At 48.6% G+C, this 17,739-nt stretch overlaps 1 protein-coding gene across 3 annotated transcripts in view; it reads right to left on the reverse strand.

Annotated features, from left to right (window-relative positions):
• Positions 1 to 17,737, reverse strand: part of WDR25 (WD repeat domain 25) — a 177,585-nt gene extending 159,848 nt beyond the window's left edge. For 2 of the 3 annotated variants that reach the window (XR_013216909.1, XM_077269513.1), the window contains exons 1-2: positions 17,516 to 17,737; positions 14,437 to 15,075 (exon numbers count right to left, since the gene is read on the reverse strand). Coding sequence is in view for 2 of the 3 variants with exons in the window: in XM_077269513.1 (XP_077125628.1) it covers positions 14,437 to 15,051 (615 nt within the window). In the remaining variant the exon portion in view is untranslated. Of the gene's footprint in view, positions 1 to 14,436; positions 15,076 to 17,405; positions 17,485 to 17,515 lie in introns of those variants that run through there. The other variant, XM_077269505.1, reaches the window with a different exon arrangement.
• Positions 17,738 to 17,739: the final 2 nt, after the last annotated feature.

The following is a 17,739-nucleotide window of genomic DNA, read 5'->3' on the forward strand; positions in this document are numbered from 1 at the left end:
ACGTCACAGAATTTGATAACATTAGGTCATTATATTGAATATGTCGTCATTAGTGTTCAGCCAAGTACTCGATACTCCAGTTTCCATCGGGTGCTCGGATAAGCACCAAATATCGAGGGGGCTCGAGTCTCGGCTCCGCATGTTTCCTCCCTGTTAAGACACCCAAAAAAAATATGCGGGGATCTGCAATACTCGGTGCATACCTGAGCACCTGATGCAAACTCGAGTAGCGAACACTTGCGCTCAACACTAGCCGTCATATTGTCATCTTTTTTTTTTTACTTTTGAAAATCCACCAATTCTAACTCCAACCCTAACACATCCCTAACCTCAACCCAACCCTAATCCCAACTCTAACACAACCCTAACCACAAACAATGGAAAAAAGGAGATTTTTGTGTACTCACCGTAAAATCTCTTTCTCTTAGCCTCTAATTGGGGGACACAGGACCATGGGTGTTATGCTGCTGTCCACTAGGAGGCGACACTATGCATAATCTGAAAAAGATTAACTGTGGCTCCTCCTGTGCAGTATACACCCCTGGACGGCATCAGCCTACTCCAGTTTTGTGCAAAAGCAGTAGGAGGAACGTAACATGAATAACATAATTATGCCTGTAAGAAGGCAACTATGTAACATGAATAACATAATTATGCCTGTAAGAAGGCAACTATGTACGAGCTCAAGCAAACAATATGAGAACTCAACAGTTACAACGGCCCGGAAAGGGCAACAGGGTGGGAGCTGTGTCCCCCAATTAGAGGCTAAGAGAAAGAGATTTTACGGTGAGTACACAAAAATCTCCTTTACTCTGTCGCCTCATTGGGGGACACAGGACCATGGGACGTCCTAAAGCAGTCCCTGGGTGGGAAGCAATGGACGAATATTGTGCAGACAGGCCCCTATACTTAGGGCACCGCCGCCTGCAGGACACATCTACCCAGGCTCGCGTCCGCTGAGGACTGGGTATGAACCCTGTAGTGTTTAGTAAACGTGTGTAAGCTGGTCCAAGTGGCCGCCTTACACACTTGTTGTGCCGAAGCCTGGTGCCGAATGGCCCAGGAGGCCCCTACCGCCCGTGTAGAGTGTGCCGTAATACCGGCTGGAAGAGGAGAATTCTTAAGGCAGTAGGCCTCTTGTATGGTGGATTTGATCCACCTGGCAAGGGTAGCTTTGGAAGCTGGCAGACCCTTGTGGCCGCCTTCCGGAAGGAGGAAAAAAGAATCAGACCTCCGGAAGGACGCAGTCCTAGACACGTATATACGCAATGCCCTGACAAGGTCAAGCGTATGCAGAGCCTTCTCCACTCTATGAACCGGAACCGGACAAAGGGATGGTAGTGAAATTTCCTCATTGAGGTGGAAGTCGGACACAACCTTCGGAAGGAAGGATGGGACCGTACGAAGAACTACCTTGTCCTGGTGAAAAGCCAGGAAGGGCCATCTGCAGGAGAGTGCTGTCAGTTCAGACACCCTGCGTAGCGAGGTGATTGCCACCAGGAAAACCACCTTCTGGGAAAGAAGGCGGAGCGGGACCTCCTTAAGGGGTTCGAAGGGTGGTTCCTGCAATGCTGTCACGACCAGGTTGAGGTCCCACGTTTCTAGTGGTCATCTGTAGGGGGGAACCAATCGGGAAACCCCCTGAAGGAAAGTCCTTACTTGCGGCTTGGTAGCAATGCGCCTTTGAAAAAGCACTGAGAGGGCTGACACCTGGCTCTTAAGCGAGCCCAATGACAGCCTGGCCTCCAGACCCGATTGGAGAAAACCAAGTACTTTGGGTAGGGAATAAGGAAGTGGGATCTGGCCAAGAGATTTGCACCAGGTAAAGAAACCTTTCCAGGTACGGTAATAAATCTTGGCAGAGGCTGGTTTCCGTGCTCTGATCATGGTTCCAATGACGTCCGTCGAGAGCCCTGCCTGGGTTAGAACCCAGGTCTCAAGGGCCACACCGTCAAATTGAGAGCCCCTGAGTTCTGGTAGTAGAACGGGCCTTGTGATAGAAGATCGTGGCGGTCGGGGAGACGCCAGGGGGCGTCTGCTGTGAGTTGTACGATGTCGGCGTACCATGTGAGTCTGGGCCAGTCCGGTGCAATTAGGATGGTTGGAACTCCCTCTTGTTTGATCTTCCTCACCACTCTGGATATCAGGGGGAGAAGTGGAAAAATATACAGAAGCTGGAACTGGGTCCAGTCCTGAACCAGAGCGTCTGCTCCGAGCGACCGCGGATCGTGTGTTCTGGCCATGAAGTTGGAGACCTTGGCATTGAAGTGGGATGCCATTAGGTCCACATCCGGGGTCCCCCAGCGGACAGATCTGTTGAAAAATTTCGGGATGGAGAGACCACTGTCCCGAGTCTATTCCTTGTCGGCTGAGGAAGTCTGCTTCCCAGTTGTCCACACCCGGAATGTGGACCGCCGAAAGAACCGACCCTGTGTCCTCCGCCCAGCGGAGGATGTGTGACACTTCTCGCATCGCCTGGGTACTGCGGGTCCCCCCATGGTGATTCACATATGCCACAGCCGTGGCATTGTCCAACTGTATTCTGATGTGAGAGGCTGCCAGTAAGTGATGGAAGGCCCTCAATGCCAGAAGGATGGCACGAATTTCCAGGATGTTGATGGGCATGGTCGCTTCCACTGGGGACCACTTGCCCTGTGGTATAGGTGCACCGCACCCCAACCCGTCAGGCTCGCGTCGGTGGTCAGAACCTTCCATTGACCTGTGAGAAAGGATTTACCCTTTGCTAGCGAGGTTGGCTTGAGCCACCAGTGCAGGGACCTCCTGGTTGACGACGTTAGCTAGAACTCCCTGTCGAGAGAAAAAGGATTCCTCTCCCAGGACTTGAGAATGGGTAGTTGGAGAGGTCTGAGGTGAAACTGGGCAAATGGGACAGCTTCTATTGCTGCTGCCATCTTGCCGAGGACTCTCATGGCAAACCGGAGAGATCGAGGGGGTTTGCGGAGGAGGGTACTAGTCGGAGAGCCAGTGCCTTGTCCTTGGGAAGGAGCACTAGACCCCTGGAGGTGTTGAATAACATTCCCAGGAAGGTCAGGGACTGACTCTGGGTTGGTGATGACTTTTGTAGGTTGATTAACCAGCCCATGCGACTGAGAGTATCGGTTGTGATTGAGACGCTGAGCTCGCAGTCCTTGAAGGTGGGAGCCTTGATGAGTAGATCGTCCAGGTATGGAACGACTACTATGCCTCTGGAGTGCAGGACGTCCATGGTGGCTGCCATGACCTTGGTAAACACTCTGGGAGCCGTGGCGAGTCCGAAAGGGAGAGCCACGAATTGGTAGTGGTCCTGGCCTATTGCGAACCTGAGAAACCTCTGATGGGCAGGTGCAATGGGTATATGCAGGTATGCGTCTTGTATGTCTATGGAGGCGAGATATTCTCCCTTCTCCATGGACGCAATGATGGACCGAAGGGACTCCATGCGGAAATGACGGACCCGTACATATTTGTTGAGCTGTTTTAGGTCTAGTATGGGCCGTACACTGCCTCCTTTCTTGGGAACTACGAACAGATTGGAGTAGAACCCTCGGAAGCGGTCGGTCGTGGGTACCGGTACTATGACTCCTGCTTGAAAAAGCGAGGAGACCGCTTGGTGGTAGGCATGAGCCTTGGCTGGCGGTTTTGGAGAGGAGAGGAAGAATCGGTCCGGTGGGTTGGAGGTGAAGTCTATTTTGTATCCGGAAGACACTAGTTCCATGACCCACCTGTCTTCTGTAATAGGCAGCCAGACTTGATGAAAGAGCAAAAGTCGGCCGCCTACTGGTGTGGAGTCTTCCGGAGTCCGTGAGTCATGATGAGGAGAAAGTCTGAGATTTTCCTCCTCTGGGCTTAGGCTGGCCTGCTTTTGACTGCCAGGTCTTGTCCGACCTTTGCGTCGATCGTGAGTTGTCCCTGCGTGGGGAACGGTTACGATTTTGTGCTGGACGCGAGACGGACCAGCCGGAGGAATTCCAAAAGGATCAGAATCGAGTTTGGTTACGCTTCTTGTAAGTGCGTTAAGGTTTCAGTTGGGGAAGAGAAGTACTCTTACCCCCGGTGGCGTTGGATATCATAGTGTCCAACTGTTCACCGAAAAGTCTCCCACTGAGGTAGGGGAGGTGCGTGATGGACTTCTTTGAGGCTGCGTCCGCTTTCCATTCCCGCAGCCAGAGGATACGCCGAATCATGATGGCGTTTGATGCTATCCCCGCTACTCCCCTTGCTGAATCCAGAGCTGCATGGAGCATGTAGTCTGCTACAACTGCTATTTGAACCGCTTGGTCCGACAGCTCAGGAGCGGATGCTTGGAGAGCTTGTAAATTCTTTGCCCAGGCCAGAATGGCCTTGGCAGCCCAAACTGAGGCGAACACGGGAGCCAAGGATGCCCCTGCTGCCTCGAAAATTGAACGAGCCATGCGTTCTACCTGCCGGTCTGCTGCGTCCCTGAGGGTTGAGCTATCTGGCAGTGAAAGGAGGGTCTGTGCTGCTAGCCTAGAGACTGGGGGGTCCACTTCAGGTGGATCTGTCCATTCCTTGGTGTCCTTCTGTGGGAAGGGGTACCTCGCCTCCAGATATTTGCGATTAGCGAATTTTTTCTCAGGCTGTGAGAGCTGCTTTTTAAGGATCGCCTTAAACTCTGGGTGGTTAGAGAAAACCTTAGGCGGCTTCAGAGGTCCTTCAAAGGAAATCTTATGTTCTGGGGCCTCTGGTGGCGGATCAGAATTGTCCAGCACCCGATGGATGGATGAAATTATGTCCTCAACTAGCGCTGTATTGCTAGGAGGGATTGGGATCAGGGACCCCTCCGTTTCTCTGTCTGAGTCAGAGTCGCAGATGCCGTCCGAATCCTGTGTATCACTGAGACGTCCCCTGCTGAGTGGGCCGGGGAGGAGGCCTTCTCTGGTCGGGGATTGCGGAGATCTGCATTGTCTGTCCCTGGAATGGGATGGTCTAGATGACCTGGAGCTACGGTGTCTATCCCTAGAGGGGGATGACCGTGTGCTATGGGATGACGCAGATGGACTTGATCTATGGGACCGCTTGCGTCCTGACCTAGACGTGGATGTGCCAGGATCATCTTGTTCCTGAGTCAAGCTCTCCCTTTGCTGGGTAACGGTCATAGCCAGGGCATGACCCTGCAGAGCCTGAAGCAATGTGGAGGTTAGGTTATCTATAGACTGCGTCATAGATTGCGATATCTGAGTAGCCCATTCCGGCGTGGCATTAGACACCGAGGCATTGGCAGGGGCTTCTTGGGGCTCTGACACATTAGTTTGTATACAGTTCTGACAATGCGGGTACGTGCTACTACTGGGGAGAGCGGTCCCGCAGGCTGTGCAGAATGCATAGTAGCAGTTCTGCCTGGTTCTCTTGGACCTTGAGCCCGGCATAGTGCACAGAGTGCAGAAGTGCTGCCAGCAGAGGACCTTACAGGGGTAGAGAAATGTATAGGGGAGCCTTATAGGTAATATGGATTCACAGCTGAGTAAAAAACCCAGCTGTAATCCCGTCGGAAAAAACGGAGTAAAAATCTTTTAGGTGTGCCTCCTATGCGACACTAAGCAAAAACTGGAGAAGGCTGATGCCGTCCAGGGGTGTATACTGCACAGGAGGAGCCACAGTTAATCTTTTTCAGATTATGCATAGTGTCGCCTCCTAGTGGACAGCAGCATAACACCCATGGTCCTGTGTCCCCCAATGAGGCGACAGAGTAAATTAAAAAAATTTTATTTTCTTATTTTTAACTAAGGGGGTGACAAAGTGGTCTTGATATATTATTTTTATTTTGATCACTGTGATCATGGGCCCACCACTTACTTCCAGGAAGATGATGTGGAGGGCCGGGCAATGGAGCAAGAGGGTCCAGGGAAGGTGGAAGTACGGGGGCATTTGGGTTACCCCAGTTCTTTTTTCTCTGATATGCTAGATCATACCAGAGGAGAGACAAATGAATCAGTCCTTTCCTTTTTTTTTTTTGTGATCGCCGTTATTTGTTCTTCAGGTTCTCAGCTATTCCCTGTAGCTGAGATCCTGGAGATTTTCCGACGCTGCTGGGCACTATACCCTTATTTCTCAGCACCGTTAAAAGGCGTATCGATGGTCGTTAAGGGGCTAAAGGGATTTGGCCAACTTCTTTAAATAAGTCGAATCAACAGGTTAGAAGTAAGGAAAACTGGGAAAAAAAAGAGCGCACAGTATGGTTTTAAATGTTAAAACAATACAGAAACCAACATGGATCTGCTCACCTGGTGGTGTTGCAACAAAGCAACATGTAACAAACGCATATATCATCTACTGCAGGACAGCAGTCAAAAGGACTTAGAGAAAGAACATATCCAGGTGAAGAGACACTGGATGCGCTGCTGATAATTACATTCAACGAATAATTTCCTTGAAAACTTTATTTTTAGCAGGTTTACAAAGTCAACGCGTTTCGAGGTCAATACATGACCTCTTCTCCCGGTGAACTCACCTCTGTACTTTGAGACATTTTTCTCACTGCGCTAGCGGTGAGCTCACTGAGGTCACCACAGTTCAGGGGTCCACTTGGGAACACACCTTTAGTGACCTGCAGTAACCTGGATGACGTCACCAGGTTCTCAGCTTGGACGGTCACATCTCAGCACAGTCTAGGTTAAAAACTATCCCGTAGACATGGATTACAGAACGACCGACAGGTGAGGGATATTATTGTTTTTTATTTTTTTGAAATGGGCATTAGGTGAGTATAACGGTGTTTGTTATTTTTAAATAAAAAAGGAAAAGTGTGTTGTTTTCATTTCAAATCAAAGACTTTTTGTGCTGCGTCTTTATTAACAATACAACTATAGGATCAGTCATGGAGAGGATATTATAGAGGCCTCTCCATTACTAATCCATGGGCTCCAATAGATGCACCTTTTCTGAGTAGTTGCGGGCTGCTATTTTTAGGCTTGGTAGGGGCCAATATCCATGGCCCCTTACCAGCATGAGAATACCAGCCCCCAGCTGTCTGCTTTAGGCTGGTTTCACATTTGCGGATGGAGGTGCTGCGGACGTCCTTCATAAAGCTCCGCCCACTGCCGCACCTCCTCCGGTCAGCTCTGCCTACGTCAGCGAGCGTACCCAATCTTTACCATTAGGTACGCAGGCCATGCCGATATATGCGGATGCCTCCGCATGCGTCGTTTTGCATCAAAACGACGCATGCGGAAGCATCCGCATACATCGGCATGGCCTGCGTACCTAATGGTAAAGATAGGGTACGCACACGGCATGCCGACGTAGGTGGAGCTGACAGAAGGAGATGCGACGGTGGGCGGAGCTGCACGGAGGACGTACCCAGCCCTCTGCAGCACCTCCATCCGCAAATGTGAAACCAGCCTTAGCTTGGCTGGCTGTCAAAAATGGAGGGGACCTCACACCATTTTTTTTGCTACCTTGCTACAAATCTTACTCTCTTTGGGGACTGGAATAAGATTTGTTGTGCAACAAACAATGACACTCATCATGAATTTGACGAGCAGTGGTTGCCACACCCCTGTTTTGCCTACTTTGTTGGAGTCGAGTAGAAATGGCACGAGAACGCCAATATTTGCAAAATTTTATAGCAGTTGCGCACTGCACCTAAACTTTTTGATTTTTCAAAACTTTTCACACCAGAATTCTGGCACGCGTAAAATCTTTGATGAATCTGGCCCTTTATCTCTAAAAGCTAGTAACAACCATTTAAGTAAGGTGGCCGCCAGATCATCATGTACATAAATAATAATGATAAAAATAATAATTAGAAAATAAAAACAGATACTATATGTGATACATACAGTATTAGAAAGTGCCCATAACTTGTTTAACCTTCGGCTTCTGACGTAAAGCACTAGTTGTAAAGAACTTATCCCAAGCCTAAATACAAGCCATGTATATCCGTATATTCGGCACACCTCACACCTCTTGTGATTTCTCAGCCTCGGTTTATTAACAGTTGGCGTTCTATCCGCTAATTGCAAGAAATTATAGCTTCATTGTCAATTCATAAACAAGCGGAAGATTTGCATACGTCTGCTAACAAAGTCATCAAATGTGACACAGTGACTGGCAGGCAGCAATCCCCCCTGGCACGATCTAAGGGCATAATTGAGTCTCATCCGAGAGTTATAATAATGGTCTGTTTTAATTACGTTTGGAAATCCTGCGCTATCATTTCTAGACTATAGAGCTGAAAATTAATGAAGTCTGCCCTTGTTTGTGAAACTGGCAAGGGAACTTCAGTTCCAAAAACGGATTTTTAACCCCTCGCCACTCGGGAGTCATTACATGTCAGCAAGGATGTTCAGGGGGTCATAAAAATAAAAAAAAAAAGCGTGAGCATTGCAATCCCTCACCTTGCCAGAGTGATGAAACGTTTAAAGAATAATAAGGTGTTACTTGCCTCTCCAGTCCCACATCACTCTAGTCCCAACACTCCAGTGGTCTCCTCCGTGATTGCATGTGGTGATGTCTCATCTGTTTAGTCACCTGATAGCTGAAGCTACCGATTGGCTATAGTAGCTGTCAGATGATCGGGGAGTCCCCCCACCTTAGCCTGGAGTCAATCAGTAGCCTTAGAGGTCTCTAAAAGGATATGATTAAAGGGAAATTCCACTTGGAAGCAAACGTAAAAGATGATTTTCTCCTGATCTGACCTAATGTTACTGGCTCCAGTGCTGGGCAATGCACCTTCCTGTCATGGTTGGATTCCAATGCTCTTCTATGTGTCAGGTGGCAATGGCAACCTTGCACATATGTGTGACATGACTAACAGGCCATATAAGCGAGCTCGTCCAGTTGGTGCGCACACCACTTCTCTATGCCAGTTCTGCATATGCGTCCTAAAAAATCCTGCTATATATCTTGGTACCTTATATGGCTGGCCAATACTGCCTTGCACTGGCTGACAAACCCAGCTCTGCTATATCACGGAGTACTCTGCTTTAAGGCTGCCAGTTCTGCACTGGTCCATTACAACCTCATCTCTGCTACATTGATGAGTCAACCATGTGTCGCTGCGGTAATGCGCAAGAGTTCAGGGCCCTGTGCTACTCACGACTTTCACCGCTCTGCTCCTCCCCATGTCAGGCAGCGGCACTGAGTCCTCATGCATGATTTTCAACTCGGTTTCATATCCCTGCCGTCTCCACCTGGCTATAAGGAGGAGTGTCAAGATCCTGCAAGAATTTAACCCTGCTGTGTCCTGCAGGCTTTGCCTTCCCCAGTCTATCCCCTGCCAGCAGTGGATATATTAGGCTGCTCCTCTTCCAGATCTTGGCATGAACTTAGGTTCCTGTCCATCTCCAGCGCTCTGTCTGTGTGTTTTCTTGTCTCACCTCAAATGTTTCTGCCCCGGCTCGTTTACCTGTTCTGCTTGACCTCTCCATTCATGACCCCAGCTTTGTATAGTAAACCCGTGCTACCTGCCCCCAACCTCTGGCAGTGTAACTACGCTTCTGTCTCGCCCTTTTTACCTTGCATACCTGCTCTGACCTGAGGGTCAGATGCTGCAGGTGATGCCTGGCGACTAGCTGCGGCCAAGCCCATCCTCACCATCAGAGGCTGTAGCGAAAACCAGGCAGTCGCTTAGTCATGCCCTACCTTTGTAAGCCTGGCCCGTCATCCTATGCTGTATCACTGCTGGTTCCGCAACTTTGTATCAAACTTAGCTCTGCTAGAATAACATTTTTCATAGTTTTGCAAAAGAAAACAACCAAAAGATTTATATTTGTCTGGTAAGTTTTGGGCATTTCTGTATGAGACAGAAATTACGACACAGAACCTGATCTCCATATTTATATCAAGAAAACACTTGAGAAGAAAAGTAACGATTATTCTGTTGCAAACAAGCAATATTAACAGTCAGCAATTCAGCCATCATTAAGACTAAGTGTCCTGCAAGTGCAAAATAAACAGTAGATAAATTATTTGGATGGCTTAATTTCCAGTGATCCGCACAACACGCAAGTCAGGGAAGGCAGGGAACAAGGTATTAAACGGCTGATTAAAGGGGATGTCCAACCACAACCAACCTCACGTCCTCACAAATGGTAGCAGTTCTCCTATGAGTGGACTGATCGATGGCGATTCAGTTGCTGAAATACATACTAAAAGCTCCTGGGCTTTGGGAATAGAGGAAAAATATGGGTCAATTATCAGAATGACTGCAATTGGGTCTTGATTTAGGTCTGCATTAGTTTGGGGGGGGCTGTTCTGAGATTTTTAGAGGGTTTTGTTGGAGGTTGTATGTTTTTTATTTTAGGGAGACTGCTCTGCGGTCTACCCTTTTTAGAGGGTGTGTATTTTTACAGTGGTGGGGTCTGATCTGTGTTCTCTTAGTTTAATGGATCTGGTCTGAGGAGGATTTTTGAGGGGTGGGCCGATATGGAGTGTGTAATTTTAGAAAGTCTTGTGATTGTTCTCTTTGTTTAGGGATCTAGTCCGAGGGTACGGTTTAATGGGATCAGGTCGGTAATTATTTATGGGACTGTATTTCTTTAGGGTGTCCGATCTGGGGTCTGTATTTCTTCGGTACGGATGGATACAGGGTCTAATTTATTAGGGTATCTGTTCTAGGATCTCTATTTAGGGGGTCCGATCACAGTTGTTAGGAGAACTCCCTGTGTGGTGTTTATTTAAGGGGTCTGTGCGTGTTTAAGACATCTAATATGCAAATTGCCTCTTCAGAGAAAAAGAGGACTTGAACTCTATAGCGCCACCTATTCATTTTTTGATGTTACATGCCTTTTGTCAGAGACGTGCCCTATATAAATAGGTAGGACATATAGCCTTATTTCACCCTGTGGAATCTCTCAGACGTCCCTTCTGTATAAGGCTTCTTTCACACTTGCGTTGGTATGGGCCCGTCGCAATGCGTCGGGCCGGCGTACCGACACAACCTGTGAAATTTCTGCAAGCGGTGGGCAGCAGATGCAGTTTTACAACGCATCCGCTGCCCCACAGTAATGTCCCGGGAGGAGGGGGCGGAGTTACGGCCGCGCATGCGCGGTCGAAAATGGCAGACACGACGCACAAAACATGGAACTTTTTTGTGCCGACGGTCCGCCAAAACACGACGCATCCGTCGCACGACGGATGCGACATGTGGCAATCCGTGGCAATGCGTCGCTAATGCAAGTGTATGGAGAAAAAAAAATAAATCGCATCCTGCGGGCAACTTTGCAGGATGCGTTTTTTCTCCAAAACGACGCATTGCGACGTGCGTCACACGACGCTAATGTGAAAGCAGCCTAAGCTGACTTAAAAAAATACACCTCCCTGTCATTATCTGCACAGGGCCTCATGTACAGAGAGAACGCTGGCCTCATCACCCATAGCAACCAATCAGAGCTCACATTTCATTTTACAGATGCAGCTTACAAAATGAAAGCTGCAATCTAATTGGTTGCCATAAGCAACAATGTCCCAGCTTTTCTGAGGTAATTCAGGGAAGCTAGGCCCAAGATGTAGGCGGCCACACAGCCTTAACTAAACGTCACCATGCTGTGCCCGACTAATAAGAACCAACATAGTATTTTCCGGAGAAATGTGCGACATGTTAACATTTTTCAAGCAAAAAAAAGGAAATGGGACACTGGTCCAAAGTTTGACCATGATGCACGGTCAGGGTCACTAATGCAGAACAGTAAAAAAAAATACCAATTTTATTTTAAATGAAATGTCGCCCTCTTGAGGTAAAAGATAAACACCCCAAATTCATCATAATTTATACCATAAAAGCGATGTAAATTTCATCAAAAGTGTTCTCCACTCCTGACTTACGTACATTTCTTCCACTGACGCCCCAGAACTGGGCAACGGGACAAATTCATCAAAAGGCGCACTTCTAAACAATTTGGTGCATCTTACTGCGGCAGACTTGATGAATCAGGGGCATTCATTTGGGATGAATAGGAAAGATATTCAATAGACTGAAGTGGATTTTTATGTGGCTTTTAGGACAGAATTCACTTTTAAATCCAAGTGAAAAAAATCCCTTTAGCATGGTAATTAATACTGTGGCTGTCAATCAGCACCACAGGTTGGTTTATAGGACAAGGGGTTTAGCAGCTGTTAGATAACTCTGGCGGCAGCTCATCTCCCCTGAAGATAAAGAAATATTAAAAAAAAAAAAAAAAAAAAAAAGATCAAGCATGTTGAAATTGAACATGCCCAATCTTTCTTTCCTTAGACGTCTGCCATTAAGGGGGGGTTAGGAGGCATTAGATGGCCGGCCAGCCTCTACACTTTGGTGGGTGCTGCCAACATTTAGGAGCACATGAGACAGCCCTGAGGATTTTTCAATGCTTCTACAAATCCTGACGATTATGCCATCAAGAATGACGACTACCACTACAAAAGGGGCTTATTCAAGAGTACAGCGCTGCAATCATGTTCTTAGTATTAGGGGTGGTGCAGAAAAGTAGACACTCGTCATCTCTAAGAGGTGGAATGACCAATATTTAATTTGGGGCTACTGTTTCGCCAAGAGTTTTACAATTTATTCTCCAATTTATGGCATATTGCAAAATTATGGGGGTGGCGTTACCTGTAATCTTACATCATACATTCTGTAATGCTGTAGATAAGCCCCCGATGTATCCTGAAAGATGAGAAAAAGAGGTTAGATTATACTCACCAAGGGGCGGTCCTGGTACGATGGGCGTTGCGGTCCGGGGCCTCCCATCTTCTTATGATGACGTCCTCTTCTTGTATTCACGCTGCGGCTCTGGCACAGGCGTACTTTGTCTGTCCTGTTGAGGGCAGAGCAAAGTACTGCAGTGCGCAGGCGCCGGGCCTCTCTGACCTTTCCCTGCTCCTGCCCTCAACATGGCAGAAAAAGTACGCCGGAGCCGCAGCGTGAAGAGAAGAAGAGGACGTCATCTGATGAAGATAGGAGGCCCCGGACCGCGACGCCCATCGGACCGGGACCGCAGCGGGACCACCCCTGGGTGAGTATAATCTAACCTCTTTTTCTCATCTTTCAGGATACATAGGGGGCTTATCTACAGCATTACAGAATGCTGTAGATAAGCCCCAGATGCTGGTGGGCTTAGCTCACCTTCGATTTTGGGGGTGACAGGTTCCCTTTAATATTCATTATGTAAACTAGGGGACGGGTCAGTGAACTGTCAGCAGGCTGCATTATGACTACCTAATCAGAGCACCACATGAAGACTCCCCCACAGCACTGCCCCACAGCCCCGCCACGGAGCACAAGCAGATCATTAACTCAAAACTGAAAATAAAGATTAAACAACCACAAGACAGATTTTATCACCAGGTATCAGTGTAATCAGTATAACGGCGCCAACCTAACACTGTCTGTAGGTTACTCAGCACAATCCTGCTAACAGGTACTGAAGATAGCGGTGCAGTACAAACGGGGCAGACAGGAGGGAAGTACCAAGCAGAAGGTCAGAGCCAGAAACAGACAATAAGCACAGAGTCACAAGGCAAAGCACAGGACGAGAAAACAGGCCGAGTCATACACAAGAAAGCAATCGGACTAAACAGTATGCAAGCACACCAGGGGGTCAGACACACAGCCAAGACAGACGTATCACTGACAAGGATCCCCAGATGAAGGCGGGTAAATATAGCCCTCCCCGAACCAAAAGAAGGCTATACAAATTAACCCCAAGAGGACAGGCAAAGAACCCTGTCCACAACCATAACAGGAGGGTACAGGGACAGGTCGGAGAGCACGGTTGCCTGATCCACAATTCATATTTGAAGCTTCTACAAAGTGCATCACTATGTTAGGAAGGTTCCAGTGTCCATGCAGGGGGTGCAGAGACACCGATTATCATATCTTGATTGACAGCGCTGAACTCAATCAGTGGCTCTGCATCACCGCATGGACACTGGAGCCACACTCACGTAGCGTTATTGCGGACTCTCATCGTTGCCTTTCAACGCTGCCTCCTGTCAGTGACCAACGCTCGATACAGTACTGCAGACAGGAGCCAGCACTAACACTATATGAGTACGGCTAGAGAGTTGAGGCATCAGCAATCAAGATAGGACAGTGCTCAGCATTATAATTGAGGGGGCGTAATGGTGCACTGAACTCTTGGCCACACCAAGGGTGCACCAACATCTACACTATAACACAGGTTATTAGTCAGCATTTTGGGTGTGACACACTCCCTTTAAAATAGTCAATATGACTTAAAAACAGTATTCTCATTTCAAAGTAATGGCAAATTCTAGATATCTAGAATTTATGATTGAAGGGGGTCTAACCTCATCAATCCTGAAAATGAAGGGGCGACACCATTTTTTCAGGACTGCAGCCCCTTGGTTCTCAGGATCAGCGGGGGTCACAGCTGTCAAACCATCACCATATCCTACTGATATGCCATCCCTTTGTAAGATGAAATACCCCTTTAAAAAGTTATATAATGTATCTAGAAGGCGTTAGATTGTTACCTTGCATGTTCCGTCCATGGATGCGGAGAGCAGTAAATGACTGGATGATTTTACCGGACACCACTGGACCCGGTTCACCGGACCCGTGTGCCCCTTCATCTGGAAAATCACCTTTTTAGGAATTCCACTGCTGCTGTACTTTAGAGGTAAATGAGGTCCAAGATAATCAGAGACTCTGTAGATGTTCCTAGCAGAGTGGCTTATGTGGTCATGAGATGCTGTGGATGCATCACTTTCAATCTCTGCAGCCATATTGGATTGTTCCGATCTCAGTCTTTTGGGAACGTAAGGCTTCACCACCCTTCCACCGCTGGGCAGAGGTCTCTTCTGAGAGGACAGAACGGAGGTCTCCATTGCAGAATTACTCAGTCCCTTCTTATATGTAGGATTATAATTTGAGCTGTGCGAAGAGTTATGATGTGTCAGGATGAAGTCTGTACCACAAGAAGAGGAGTCACGCAACCTAGCAAAGCTTGTGGGGTGCACAGAAGGGTCACCTTGTGTCTGGTGATGCAAAACATTCATGCAAGGAACTTCAGTGACTTGGGGTGTATGGGGGCGTCCCTCATCTTCTGTCTCCGAATCGGAGTCGTCATAAGCCACTAAAGAGTTCATTCTTGGAAACAAGAAGGAAAGGCCCTGATGATATAAAGATACAGAGAAACATAAGTATATATACACACATATACAGAAATATATGCATATACACAGGATAGATCATCACACGTAATGACATTCTTATAGTTCGGCATCAGGGGCCCGATAGGTGTATTAAAACCTACTGCAGCTTTCTAATGCATATCCTCTCCATTATCAAGAGCCATGTTTGCAGTCAGTGCATGAAATAAGTCTACATATTGATTCACAAATGGTATACTTGACCACCCTCATCACAGTAAGAAATTACTGCAGACCGTAAGCTGGCACAAACCTTACCCTCCACCCTAAACAAATACAGACCCCAGACCAGGTCCCTTAACACAATACAGACCCAGGTAAGCCCTCTAAACAAAAAGAGTCATTGAGTCAGACCTTGCACAAACACCACTAGACATATACAGACCTGCATGTCAGCCCATTAAACATATAATGCCCTGTTCCAATCCACAAGGACATAGCCCCAAGCCAGCAAAAAAAGTGAGCAGAACCTGTAAACAGATATAGACGCAAGGTCTTCCCCACTGCGGCAAGGTTTGTGCTTTCCAGGCCCCAGAAGTGTGAGAACACAATTTGTAAAGCTCCAGTAATGAGAGACCACCACTCTGCAGGCACCTGTAATGAGAGACCACCACTCTGCCGGCTCCTGTAATGAGAGACCACCACTCTGCCGACACCTGTAATGAGAGACCACCACTCTGCCGGCACCTGTAATGAGAGACCACAACTCTGCCAGCACCTGTAATGAGTGACCACCACTCTGCAGGCACCTGTAATTAGTGACCACCACTCTGCAGGCACCTGTAATGAGTGACCACCACTCTGCAGGCACCTGTAATGAGTGACCACCACTCTGCAGGCACCTGTAATGAGTGACCACCACTCTGCAGGCACCTGTAATGAGTGACCACCACTCTGCAGGCACCTGTAATGAGTGACCACCACTCTGCAGGCACCTGTAATGAGTGACCACCACTCTGCAGGCACCTGTAATGAGTGACCACCACTCTGCAGGCACCTGTAATGAGTGACCACCACTCTGCAGGCACCTGTAATGAGTGACCACCACTCTGCAGGCACCTGTAATGAGTGACCACCACTCTGCAGGCACCTGTAATGAGTGACCACCACTCTGCAGGCACCTGTAATGAGAGACCACCACTCTGCCAGCACCTGTAACGAGAGACCACCACTCTGCCAGCACCTGTAACGAGAGACCACCACTCTGCCAGCACCTGTAACGAGAGACCACCACTCTGCCAGCACCTGTAACGAGAGACCACCACTCTGCCAGCACCTGTAACGAGAGACCACCACTCTGCCAGCACCTGTAATGAGAGACCACCACTCTGCAGACACCTGTAATGAGAGACCACCACTCTACCTGTAATGAGAGACCACCACTCTGCAGGCACCTGTAATGAGAGACCACCACTCTGCCAGCACCTGTAATGAGAGACCACCACTCTGCAGGCACCTGTAATGAGAGACCACCACTCTGCAGGCACCTGTAATGAGAGACCACCACTCTGCAGGCACCTGTAATGAGAGACCACCACTCTGCAGGCACCTGTAATGAGTGACCACCACTCTGCAGGCACCTGTAATGAGTGACCACCACTCTGCAGGCACCTGTAATGAGTGACCACCACTCTGCAGGCACCTGTAATGAGAGACCACCACTCTGCAGGCACCTGTAATGAGAGACCACCACTCTGCAGGCACCTGTAATGAGAGACCACCACTCTGCCGGCACCTGTAATGAGAGACCACCACTCTGCAGGCACCTGTAATGAGAGACCACCACTCTGCCGGCACCTGTAATGAGAGACCACCACTCTGCAGGCACCTGTAATGAGACCACCACTCTGCCAGCACCTGTAACGAGAGACCACCACTCTGCCAGCACCTGTAATGAGAGACCACCACTCTGCCAGCACCTGTAATGAGAGACCACCACTCTGCAGGCACCTGTAATGAGAGACCACCACTCTGCAGGCACCTGTAATGAGAGACCACCACTCTGCAGGCACCTGTAATGAGAGACCACCACTCTGCAGACACCTGTAATGAGAGACCACCACTCTGCAGGCACCTGTAATGAGAGACCACCACTCTGCAGGCACCTGTAATGAGAGACCACCACTCTGCAGGCACCTGTAATGAGAGACCACCACTCTGCAGGCACCTGTAATGAGAGACCACCACTCTGCAGGCACCTGTAATGAGAGACCACCACTCTGCAGGCACCTGTAATGAGAGACCACCACTCTGCAGGCACCTGTAATGAGAGACCACCACTCTGCAGGCACCTGTAATGAGAGACCACCACTTTGCCACCACTGTACATTACATATGCAGCCACTGACAGGTAGGAGAGACACCATCGCCCCTCACTGTACACACACAGGACCCCACTCACTCAGTGACAGCTGCACTGCATGCTGGGAACGGCTCTAATCCATCACTGACACTGCACTGATCATGTCCAGATGCAAATCCATTCCCCGGAAAACAGAGCTCTGAGCAAAGAGTTCCGATCTGCAAGCACCAAGCTGTGCACTGGGAATCTCTTCCGTTCTAGCTCAGTTCTCTATAACGCGGTATATGCTTTAGTTCTTTCAGCAGCTGTTCCGCTATGAAGGG

Source organism: Ranitomeya variabilis, chromosome 1 (genome assembly GCF_051348905.1).
Source record: "Ranitomeya variabilis isolate aRanVar5 chromosome 1, aRanVar5.hap1, whole genome shotgun sequence".
In the NCBI taxonomy this organism is placed as follows: Eukaryota; Metazoa; Chordata; class Amphibia; order Anura; family Dendrobatidae; genus Ranitomeya; species Ranitomeya variabilis.